The following is a 12,988-nucleotide window of genomic DNA, read 5'->3' on the forward strand; positions in this document are numbered from 1 at the left end:
TGAACCGAGCCTCAAGGCCCATACACACGATAAGAAAATCGGAAGTAAAATTTCGTCCGACGAACGATCTGCCGATTTTCTGATTGTTAGTATAGTGCTTTCGACAGCTGATTACGAATTTTTATGATGACAAAAAAACTGGATGTGCAGGCTATAAAATTTTTATCGTACGTGAACACAGCGTCCGATTTTCGATAAATTAGTACAGTTTTCCTCCGAAAAAAATCATAAGAGCAAGACTAGCATGCTCAGAAACTAAAGAACACATACAAAACAATTCAACACATAACATCACTTATGGAGTTGAATTCTGTCATATGAGAATTTTCGTATGAAAGTAACCTCTTCACTTTCCATATCAGAATAGCATGCAACAAAAAACGAAATAAAATTCGTCTGATAATCTGATCGTGTGTACGAGGCTTTAGGCCCCTTTCACACGAGCGATCGACCCGCCTGTCAGTTTTTCAGGCGGATCTGATTGGATGCTTCATGCACCCCTATGGGGCAGCGGGTGTCAGCAGAGACATCTCCGCTAACACCCGCTGCTATCCGATCCTGTCCATGAAATCCGGACGGATGGAAACCCTAATTTCCATCTGTCTGGAGGATGGGATCGGATGAGAACGGACAGGCGGTCCGTTCTCATTCGATCTCCCCATAGAGGACAGCGGGGATCTGACAGTTCCGTCTCTGAACACAGAGCGGAGACGTAGCTGTCATCCGCCTGCTCAGCGGGGATCGGCGGATCGATGCCCACTGAGCAAAACGGACTCCGCCAGGCGGTGCACCTGTGTGAAAGGGGCCTTAGGGTCTTTTTACACAGACTTTCCTCCTTGTGGACTCAGTTTTGCTCAGCGGGGATCACAGCTTTGTGTGCAGAGATGGTGCTGTCAGATCCCCACTTTCCTCTAGAGGAGATCAGATAAAAACAGACCATCTGTCTGTTTTCATCTGATCTAATCCTCCAGATGGATAGAAAATAGGGTTTCCATCCATCTGGATTTCATGGACAGGATTGGATGGCAGTGGGTTTCAGTGGACATGTCACTGCGGCGCTGACATCCGCTGTCCCATAGAGGTACACAGAGCATCCGATCAGGTCCGTCTGTGTGAAAGGGGCCTAAGGGGGGGATTTCCCCTTGCTTTGGGAAGTGGCCTGGAGCTTCCTGTTGTGTCTCTGGAACAGGAAACAAATTGAAATTTCCCCAATGGTACACAGACAGCAAAAATAAAACTAGCATGGGTTTAGACCCTTCCCTATGCTAATCCAATAAAGGATAAAAGTATAGCTTTTATATAGTAAATGATATTGTAACTATACTGTCTCCCTTTATATTATAAAGCACTGCACATACTATATAAATGCTGTATAATAATAATAAAGGAGTGTAGTGCAGTGGTTGCCTGTAGGTGACATGCTGTAGTCAGTAGCACACGGTATAGGAGGCGGACAGGCTGAAACCTGCAGACTATCCCTCCCTATACGGATCACTTGTCAGGTATTTGTAGGCTGGAGCAGCCTGTGAGTAATCAGCCGGAGATCCACCCAGCTTTTCTCTTCTCTTCAAGGAACAATCGTTTAGTTACAGCTGCTTCCCATCAGTGGCTGAGCTCTCCGGGGTCAGGAAACTCCTCTACATCGTATGTCAGAGATATTATTCTTCCCAGGTCCACCCTGAACTCTGCAACCATGCTGAAAGTCTTGGTGGAGTCCGCGTCCAATATTCCCAAAAATAAACTAGGCAAGCCGGACCCCATAGTCACCCTCCTCTTCAGAGGTAAGTCTGTGTCTGTGTACTCCTCTACTCTCTGTGTACTCCTCTACTCTCTATGCAGGCTGCATTCATCCTCTTCATAGATAAGCTGTGTACTCCTCTACTCTCTGTGCAGGCTGCATTTCATCCTCTTCAGAGGTAAGCTGTGTCTGTGTACTCCTCTACTCTCTATGCAGGCTGCATTTCATCCTCTTCATAGATAAGCTGTGTACTCCTCTACTCTCTGTGTACTCCTCTACTCTCTATGTACTCCTCTACTCTCTGTGTACTCCTCTACTCTCTATGCAGGCTGCATTCATCCTCTTCATAGATAAGCTGTGTACTCCTCTACTCTCTGTGCAGGCTACATTTCTTCCTCTTCATAGGTAAGCTGTGTCTGTGTACTCCTCTACTCTCTGTGTACTCCTCTACTCTCTGTGTACTCCTCTACTCTCTGTGCAGGCTGTATTTCATCCTCTTCAGAGGTAAGCTGTGTCTGTGTACTCCTCTACTCTCTGTGTACTCCTCTACTCTCTGTGTACTCCTCTACTCTCTATGCAGGCTGCATTCATCCTCTTCATAGATAAGCTGTGTACTCCTCTACTCTCTGTGCAGGCTACATTTCTTCCTCTTCATAGGTAAGCTGTGTCTGTGTACTCCTCTACTCTCTGTGTACTCCTCTACTCTCTGTGCAGGCTGTATTTCATCCTCTTCAGAGGTAAGCTGTGTCTGTGTACTCCTCTACTCTCTATGCAGGCTGCATTCATCCTCTTCATAGATAAGCTGTGTACTCCTCTACTCTCTGTGCAGGCTACATTTCTTCCTCTTCATAGGTAAGCTGTGTCTGTGTACTCCTCTACTCTGTATGCAGGCTGCATTCATCCTCTTCAGAGGTACTTAAGTCTGTGTCTGTGTACTCCTCTACTCTCTATGCAGGCTGCATTTCATCCTCTTCATAGATAAGCTGTGTACTCCTCTACTCTGTGTACTCCTCTACTCTCTGTGTACTCCTCTACTCTCTGTGTACTCCTCTACTCTCTATGCAGGCTGTATTTCATCCTCTTCATAAGTAAGCTGTGCCTGTGTACTCCTCTACTCTCTATGCAGGCTGCATTTCATCCTCTTCAGAGGTAAGTCTGTGTCTGTGTACTCCTCTACTCTCTATGCAGGCTGTATTTCATCCTCTTCAGAGGTAAGATGTGTCTGTGTACTCCTACTCTCTGTGTACTCCTCTACTCTCTATGTAGGCTGCCTTTCATCCTCTTCATAGGTAAGCTGTGTCTATGTACTCCTCTACTCTCTATGCAGGCTGCATTCATCCTCTTCATAAGTAAGCTGTGTCTGTGTACTCCTTTACTCTCTATGCTGGCTACATTTCTTCCTCTTCAGAGGTAAGCTGTGTCTGTGTACTCCTCTACTCTGTATGCAGGCTGCATTCATCCTCTTCAGAGGTAAGTCTGTGTCTGTGTACTCCTCTACTCTCTATGCAGGCTACATTTCATCCTCTTCAGAGGTAAGTCTGTATCTGTGTACTCCTCTACTCTCTATGCAGGCTGCATTTCATCCTCTTCATAGGTAAGCTGTGTCTGTGTACTCCTCTACTCTCTATTCAGGCTGTATTTCATCCTCTTCATAGGTAAGTCTGTGTACTCCTCTACTCTCTGTGTACTCCTCTACTCTCTATGCAGGCTGCATTCATCCTCTTCATAAGTAAGCTGTGTCTGTGTACTCCTCTACTCTCTATGCTGGCTGCATTTGGAAAACTGCTTTACTTTTCTCATTGCATTCCAAGGCTGCTTTTTGTTTCCTAACTGAGGCTTCTTACAAAAACAAAAGTTTTATAGGTCACATTGGTTTTGTTTCAGCAGGATGGATGGAAGTAGTTATTGCTATTATAATGAAAGTATTCTGTAGTAGAGGATTGTACTTTGATAATGCATAATTAATTCATTAATGCAGAATGAACAAATTAATTCATGCAGAAAGCCTTAATGCAGAATGAATGAATGAATGAATTCATTAATGCAGAAAGTTTTTGGAGTTCAAGTGATTGCCTTTATTGACTAATCTAAAACATATGTAACACCAAGAACAAAAACTGGCAGCTTACCAGCGTTTGGATGCATTACATTTTATTTATTCCCCCCCCCCCTCTCCCTTTTTATTTTAATCTTCCATTTATTGTTATTTAAATCTTATTCTGCCATCAACAAACCTTCCTGTCCTAGGATGACAACCATATTGAGCAGCGTGGTCACCCTAGGACAGGGGGTGCGTTAGTACTATATATAACACTGGGGTTGATTGACTAAAGGCAAATAGACTCTTTGATTTAACTATTTGCCTTTAGTCAATCAACCCCACTATGTTAGGACTTTACAATGCCTCCCTCTCTTCTTTATAATAGGGAAGTGTTTTGTACTTCACGGTGATAGCAGAGAACAATGCGAACTGATAACCGTCCAGAGCAATCTTTCTCAACCTTTTCAAAATGGAGGAACCCTTGAAATAACTTTCTGGTCTCAGGGAACCCCTGCTAAAAAATGACTATATCTACAACTCCTGATACATTAGAGTGGTCAGTGGGAACAAGCCCCAGTTCACATATATGTGATGTCAGACATCGCATGTGATCCGGAGCGCACTGCTCTGATAATCACATGCGATGTCTGTGCGATGCAAATCCAGCCATACAGATTGTATGGCTGAATTCACATTGGATTCGGACACAACACACACAGGACCCTTTTATCGGTCTGCAGCAGAATCAGATCGCATGGGTGTTCACAGGGAACCCGCAGGGTTCCCGCATCACATATATGTGAACCGGCACTCATGCTCCTTACATTTGTAGTCATTGGGATAAATTACCCCCCCCCCAAGGCTCCATTCACACCTGAGTGTATCATTTTCGGGTGTTTGGAGGCAGGCATTGACCTAACAAAAACACTTGTAATCTGCCCAAAAAAAAAAAGAGCTCATGTACTTTTTTGAGCTTCAGGCGACAAAACGCTCAGATGTGAGCAGACATTTTTGAGACTTCAGAGATGTGTGTTTTACAGGCTGAAAAACGCTCAGGTGTGAACAGGGCCTTAGTCTTGGCTCACACTAGCGCCGCTTCAAAGACGCCCAACTTTAAAGCTGCGCCACACAGTGCAACTTCATCACAGCTTGCAAGCAACTTCTTTAACCGAGCACAGCAATTTGTTTTGAAGTCGCCCCCAAGTAGTGCAGAATCCGTTTTCTAAGGGCAACTTGAGTCGCTCAGATGAGAACAGTTCCATTGCACTGAATGGGGCGCCACTTGTCAGGGGACTAAGTCGCCTGACAGGTCGCCCGGCGTGAACTTAGCCTTACAGAAAGCTAGAAAGATCAATGGTGTTGGTAGAAACTTATCTGAGAGTCAGAAATTGCCGAAGGGGCCCCTCACCTCTGGAGGAACCCTAGACTTCAGTGGAACACTGGATGAGAAACCCTGGTCCAGAGGCAGAAAGTACAGGAACTTATCAGCGCCTAAGACTTCGGTCTGGATAAAGGGCCAGTTCACACTATGCTCACATCAGAATCGCACAGGAATGATTCACATGAGGCTCTGTGGTGCGATTTCAAGCCCATTCGTTTTGAATGGTCTAAAATTGCACCGCACCAAAAGTAGTGCATGCACTACTTTTTATATGCACTGTAACTAGATCGCATGGTACAAAAGTACCATGCCGTCCGGTGTTGGCAAATGCATTACGTTTGCAACCTGGGTTTTGGGGTGTATTTAACATTTTTATTGACACCTGCTGTACATCGCAAAAACAGTGCGTTTTGCATGTGGGTTAAATCGCACAGGAACACACGGCGCATTTCTGTGCGATTTTTAGTGCGGGCATAGTGTAAACGGGCACAAATGTTACTTCTTTTTTTTGTTTTGTTATCTGACCTGATAAAAAACTTTCAATGGTATATTTATCAAGTGAGAAAATAGGAGAAATCTTGTTGTTAGTTTACATAACTGTTTAAAGGATTGTGGTGTGTGTAATAACTCATAGCAACCAATCAGGAATCAGTTTTCAAAGACAATGTAATTGTAGAAATAAAGGAGGAATTCTGATTGGATGTTGTCCTTGCACTGTGTACTATTTTCTTACATAAGGTTATATATGTGAGCTGCAAAGGTGTGCTATGCTTTGTTCTTCCACACCCCCTGGATAGACTCTCTTGTATACAATGGGCAGGTCTAGAGAATGAATGGAAGCTGTTGTCTGTTGTATTGTGCTATGGTTGTAAAATGTTGCAGACTTCTCTTTGTTGAAGTGGGATGTTTGCTGTTTTGCAGAGGTATTACCAGTTTGCATGGGGATGCAATATGTTTTTCATTAGTCTGTCGTCGTAACATGGTGATCTGTTGGAATTTCCGGGGGGGGGGGGGGGGGGAGTGGGAATCATAACAGTCCTCGCATGCCCATTTTATTTATTTATTTTTTCAGGTACTTATAAAGCACTGTTAATTTTTGCAGCATTTTACATATATATTGTACATTCACATCAGTCCCTGCCCTCAAGGAGCTTACAATCTAAGGCCCCCTAACTGCATTCATAAACACTTATACCAGGGTCAATTTAGACAGGAACCAATTTCGGTAACATACCAGCATGTCTTCTGTTCAGAACTGGGCTGTTGGTGTACAAACAGATTGTTTTTGCATGTCTGCACCAAAAATCATTGGTTAGGCTGTAGATGGCCCTGGGTAATGGCATCTTATAGAACCCTTTCACACTGAGGAGTTTTTCAAGCACTTTTGCGTTTATATAAAAGAAAAAAAAATGCTTCTCTTCAAAATCAATGAATGCTTTCAAACTGAGGCGATGTGATTTAAAAAAAAAAAAAAAAACCTGCATGCAGCATTCTTTAAGCATATTTGGAGAGCTAAAAAACGCACCTCTCCATTGACATGAATGGGAAACGTCGCAAAAGCTTTTTGAGGTTTTGAAGCAAACCAGTGTGAAAGGGGCCATAAGGAATGTCCCTGTTATCATTCTGTAAATCCTGATTAGAGGTGCAGCTGAGATTTAAGTCATTTACAAATGGGTAGATAACACCTTATCCTATGAATCACTGGAGAATGTAGCCTGGGGCAGCCAAGAAAGAGTCTTGTCATACGTCGCCTCCCTACCTTTCCACATGTACTGTGAATGGAATTCAGTTGACTTTTTCTTGTCCTTCTAGGCTGGGCATCCAACCTAAAGGTGCTTTTAGATGTCCCAATCCTTTTAAAGTGTGTCTTAACCCATACCATAACCGAAAATGTTATGTATTGAAGCCTACTAGGCCTTGGTGTGATGACTGCATTGTCTTCTAATTTTCATTTTTCAGTTTCATTCTCTTCCTTGTATTTTCACCTGTACATCCTGCAGATAACATACGCTGTCCCGGTCGGTGGCCAGGCCACCCTAGCGTGCTGTCCCGGTCGGTGGCTAGGCCACCCTAGCGTGCTGTCCCGGTCGGTGGCTAGGCCACCCTAGCGTGCTGTCCCGGTCGGTGGCTAGGCCACCCTAGCGTGCTGTCCCGGTCGGTGGCTAGGCCACCCTAGCGTGCTGTCCCGGTCGGTGGCCAGGCCACCCTAGCGTGCTGTCCCGGTCGGTGGCCAGCAGACATGTCTGTGTCTCTTCATCCCTAATAAATAAAGATAACCAGGAAGGCAAGTTGCCTTTAGTGGAGCTAAGAAGATCGAACAAGGGCATGGCTTTTCTGGCAAATCCAACGGGTATCTTTTGTATTTGCTGAAAATGTTTTTAGGATGAAAAAAAAATAAAAAAAATAAGGCATTTGCCACATCTAGGAACAGTAAGCTGCAATATCATGTCACTTGTACTACCAAGTTGCAGAATAGCTTCTTTCCTCGGTCTGTGCAGCTCTTGAATGCTAGAGGTCTTGTGTAATAAATGGATTGGGAGTTGCAGTATGTATTACAATATGTAAGCATTTTAAGTTTTTTTTTTTTTGAAGTGCCTTACAACTCATGTTTCATTTTATGATTGTTCTTGTAACATGACAATACATTTTCTGATTCTGCTTTGTTTTTGTTTAGTTTATTTATTCTTTAATTGCCCCATCTTGGAGTTATTGTCAACAGGCCAACTCCAGTTTTGAGGACACCATCAGGCCAGCCCATCTCCAAAACTATCTATTTGGGATGAGCTCAGACATGCTTGACTCCTGATCCAAACCCATCTGAGCTATCCTGCCAGGAACCTGTCCCTGCACACTGCCAGTCAAAAGCATTCTCCAATCGCACGTTTAAGGCCTGCTGGCTGGCTCCCTTTTCTACCCAGACCTTTGCCCAGAGCCAACACACCTGAGCTTACCCATGCAATTCATCCAGGATGGGTAATGCTGGCAACTACATAGGGCATAAACATGGATGCCTGCACAGTACAGTTATACATGTTTGGTGACCATTATTTAGTAAAAGAATAGTCCAGCAGCTGTATCTTCTGTGTTATCTCCAGGCAGCATAGATCTGTAACATTTTGTTCTATGTGATGACTAATGCTGGCCATGCACTATAGACTATACGAAGGATTTCCATATAGCGTGTACACAACTATTCCGAATTTTCGTACAAAAATTCTCGAAGGGACAAACTCCAATTTTTCTTGTATGGGGGAAAAAATGAACAATTTTGACTTTAATGTGTACTGTACCATTTTTGTACAAGAAGAAATCAGGAAAGAAAGACTGTGCATTATCAGAAACGATAAACAAAAAAAAATGCCTTGTCGTACGAATTTTCGGTCATTGATTCCGATTTGCTGTGAAACGAGGAAAATCGGACGATCGTTCACCCAATTTTTCTTAGTGTCTACCCCACTTAAATGTTGGAGAAATGTTCTTCTGCATTTAAATGTAATTGCTTTTACATGAGTTTAGACTCATTGTGAGGTTAGTGTAATGGAGCCAGTGTGTTTAGCTTTCTGATATCATCTGGGTATGGTTAGTCACCTCTTTTTGAAGTGCTTACATTCGGGTGATTGTAATCATAAAAGTGAAGAAATGTTCCAGGGAAGTGTTTTGTTCCTCTTGGAAGGGCTTATGTTAACCCCTTCCTGCTCGCTCCAGCACCCATTTTAGCCCAGGTTCACACTGAGGCTGTTTTTGAAATCGTACAAGTTCAGCTGAACTCGCTCGATTTCAAGCTGGCATTTCAGTCTGACTACGGGGGCGAATTCAGACATCTGTGCGGATTCCTGCACAGATGTCTATGGAAATCGCCCCCCAAGTCGCTTAAGTAGTACAGAAACTACTTTTGGGAATCTGTGCAATTTCTGGCAATTGGGCTCCGATTTGACATGTCAAATCGCATGTCAAACTAGACCAATGGGAGCGTGAATCAAAACATGTGCCTTACACGCATAAACACATGTATACGCGTTTGTAAGCCCATAAATTAAGTCTTAACAATAACAAAGGGGAGAAAAAAATAATCATAAAAACGATTTATGTGCGCATCTTTAAGCATTTAAACTGATCTATATGCATGTATCCTACTAATCATTACACAGTAAAACACATTTGTAATAACATCACTAAAATTTACATGCCCGTGTGTATGAAGGATAAAATTGTTCGGAACGCCCAAGGGGTGAGAAGGATCGGCAATCATGTCACATGATCGGAAGCCAGTCCCACAGGCTACCAATCTCCAATCTAAACCTGGACTGAGAGCTGTCTTTGGCCACCCAGTAACACATTTGTGTCCCCTGTGGGTGTGAAAGGCCACCATTTTGCTGCCCCACATGTTGGGTGGTCATAAAAGGGCTTTCTCCTTCCTCCCATTAAATGTATGTACCTACATGGTTCTAATAACCTGTACTTGTAAAGCACTCCAGTCTGGTAAATATCTAGGCTTGACCACCTTTCTACAAGAATTTGCACAATTTTAAAACAGAGGACCCATTTACACTGTGCGTTTATGCAGTGCGTTTTGTGCATTCACAAGGGTCCTTACACGCGGCGTTCCGTCCAGCAGACTGTGCTTTGCTTAGTGATGGATCCGCCTGCTGAGCAGGTGTATGACAGGTCTGTCAGCTCACTGTGCTGAGATGGGCCTGTTAGAGCCCCGCTCTCCTCTATGGGAGATCGGATTAAACTGGACTGTTTTCACCCGATCCACCAGACGGATGGAAAATGGGGTTACCATCCATCTGGATTTCACAGGCCAAATCGGATAGCAGCGGGTTTCGGCGGACATGTCACTGCGGACATCTGCTGCCCCATAGGGGTGCATGAAGCATCCAATGGGGTCCGCCTGAAAAACTGCCAGGCGGACCCGATCAGAAAGCCCTGTGAAAGGGGCCTAGGGCAGCTAGTTCATTTAACACGCCTGCATCATTTCTGAGAGTAAATGAGTGGTGCCACAACACACATTGCCTGGAATTCATAATGCTGTAGTGTCATTAGAAATCTGTCTCCCATTGGTTCCATGGATGGAATAAGTTGCTACAGATTCATGTGAAACTGTCAGTAAGAGAAATATGAATCTTTTGCAGAACTGTTGACGCAATTTACTTCCAATATGGAAGAGCTCTTTTTTTTTTACCTCCCACTTTTTTGATCACCGATATAGCGATATTTCTTAATGAATTGCATTCACAGCCCTAGAATATAAGAGTCGCACATAATACCTAAATTTGTTGCACACATTGGAAATGGGAAGAAACTGTTACACGGCTTTTATGAATTTGGTGCGGGACTTTATAATTCAGCCAGAGCGCCTTAATGCTCTGACTTTTTGGCTGTTGAGATATTGCATTCTTTTGAAGGTGTTTTGATGTTTTGACAGCTGCTTCTGTATTTCTGCTTTGCATTAGGCGGTGCCACATTCCAATGAGCCACACAACCCAAGTTTTATGCCCTGTGGTGAGGTTAAAGAGCTCTGAGTCAGACCTTTTTATAATTGTGTCTTTTGATAGTTACATACAACCTGTTCTGACAACTACTTTTATATCCAGGAAACGTACCCTGCATATGGAAGAGTGCAGACGCCTAAAGATCGTTTATACTATGTGCGGTGATCTGCGTTTTTCTGCCCTAGATAAAGAAGACCCACCCCCTCTAGGGAACCTATAAATAATTGTTTTGTATGTTCTCCATTCACGCCCTAATGCTGTGACATGAAGTGTCACTAGGTAACATTTCAGATTAAGTTGGGGGAAAAATAAAAAAAAGCGGTGCAATGTGAAATGCTGCCTTTTACCGCGCAGAAGGGGGCTGTGAGGTCAATGGGAATCCAGACTTCACTGTGAGCAAAATCCACCCCAAAAAAAAACAAAAAAAAAAACGGGGAGCCTTCTGGACACCAGCAAGCCGCTGTTCTACCACCTTCTGAAGCACGATCGACTGGAGATCGATTGAGGCTCAGTAGATACTACCACACTTGGAAAATTAGCCTAAGGGTATAGTGTAAAGTCTTACTGAATTCCAATTCGCAAGAAATAAAATATAAGTGATTTGATACACTTTTTAGAGTGATAATAAAGGGACAGGAAGGTTTAGTGCGTACATATCTTGCATTCTTATTACGTTGTTTTGGAGAACCAGTAACCAATGAGTACTGTAATAAGTGTAATGCTGGCCATACACACATTAATTGCATATAGTCGCTGTTTGTCAGTTTTCCAATTAAAGAATGTCTCGTGGGATGGTGCCAGCAGGGCCACTTACAAAGCAAATTTTGATCAGGGTCCATTCACAGATGGGGGTTCTGAAACGCCACAATTCTGCCCACAAGTTCAAAACATGCTGTTCAAATGTCAAATGGCACATTAGCATGTGCCATTAATTTCAATGACCACTAAAACGCACTGCGATTCTGCCACTCATGTAGCATGACGTGTGTTGCCTAAAAAAGTTCCAGAAATTATTTTGGGTAACGCTTTTTTAGGCTCTTCGCTTTTTGGTTTGCGCATTTGCAGCACGATTTGCTGCGCAGCAACTGCAGCAGAATCACACAGTGTTTAGGTGCCATTCATTTCAATTAATCCGAAAGCGCTGATGTGCGTTTTGAAATTTATAGTGATTCCACCCACGTGTGAACAGAGCCTTAATGTATGGGTTGCGTAAAGTGCCATTAAAGCCTCTTGCATGTTGCAGCTTGAAAAAGCTCAGTACAGAATTTTTTTTTTTTTTTAACATGTTATCAGTTCTATGCAATGGTTTTGCACAGAGCAGCCTTGATCCTCTTCTTATTGGGTCCCCTGCTGACGCTCCTGACTCCTCCTCCTTGACATGTGCCCCCAATAGCAAGCCACTTCCTATGTGGGCACTGGTGCATGCTCATTACCCCCCCCCCCCGCTATATGCGTTTGTAGCACTGTCCCCGTAGAGCTTGCTGTATGATGACTTGTTGGACCTCCTCTTATACCCAGCACACAGTCACTCTGGTAACATTTCACACAGCCCTCCTTACTCCCAATGGCTCGTTGCTCAATTAACAGTCCAGGGATGTTGGTTTTAAGTATTTATTGTGGAATTTGGATGGGGCAAGAGAATAGTGGGATACTCCAACTGGAATTATGTACATTGGATAAGGACAACTCTCACTTGGCCTCGCCAGGTTGCTTGTGGAAGCAGACACACTGCTTAAACCATACTGTCAGATGTATGGAAAGGGTTAAGTCTCCTTGCTTTCTCTCCAGCAATAGACTTGGTGATGTACATTATCTTCAGGACTCTCACTAGCATCCCCTTTACTGACACCCATCCACTGACTCTTCTAGCTGCAGGGGTGGCCCCCCTCAGGTCAGGCCCCTTGACACAGATCTATACTCACTGTACTGCAGAATCAGATCCTCCAGCGTCTCTCCTTTCAGTCAGCTTTACAGGACACTCCGGGTTCAGTTCCTTTCTAGCTCTAGGCCCTCAGGTTGACTAGGCCGCATGGCACCTCTACGGAGGGGCAGCTGCCCCTTCCCTCCGGGACTCCGCTATCCTGCTGAAAGACCCCGAGCACATGTGCTCCTGGCATTTATACAGGATCCCAGCATGCACCGATGCACTTTCCTCTGCCAAATCACCAGGGCTGTGTTAAACGCCTGTGTACTCATTTGTCAGGTTTCCCTCCCACTGTCCAATATGCCTCCCTATTGGATCAGTGTGAAACACTCTTCAGACAGCCTGAGTTGCACCTCAGCACAATGAGTAGACCTCACTAACAGATCCTGCTTTCTGGTAGGCAGAGAAG

General features: G+C 44.0%; 1 protein-coding gene across 3 annotated transcripts in view; it reads left to right on the plus strand.

Annotated features, from left to right (window-relative positions):
- Nucleotides 1-1,603: 1,603 nt before the first annotated feature.
- MYOF (myoferlin) overlaps nucleotides 1,604-12,988 on the plus strand; it is a 291,688-nt gene continuing 280,303 nt past the window's right edge. For all 3 annotated transcript variants that reach the window (XM_082267590.1, XM_082267588.1, XM_082267589.1), the window contains exon 1: nucleotides 1,604-1,781. In XM_082267590.1, coding sequence (XP_082123716.1) covers nucleotides 1,694-1,781 — 88 coding nt within the window. In that variant the 5' untranslated portion in view covers nucleotides 1,604-1,693. The remainder of the gene's footprint in view (nucleotides 1,782-12,988) is intronic.

Source organism: Pelophylax lessonae, assembly GCF_965119305.1.
Source record: "Pelophylax lessonae genome assembly, chromosome: 9".
Taxonomy (NCBI): Eukaryota; Metazoa; Chordata; class Amphibia; order Anura; family Ranidae; genus Pelophylax; species Pelophylax lessonae.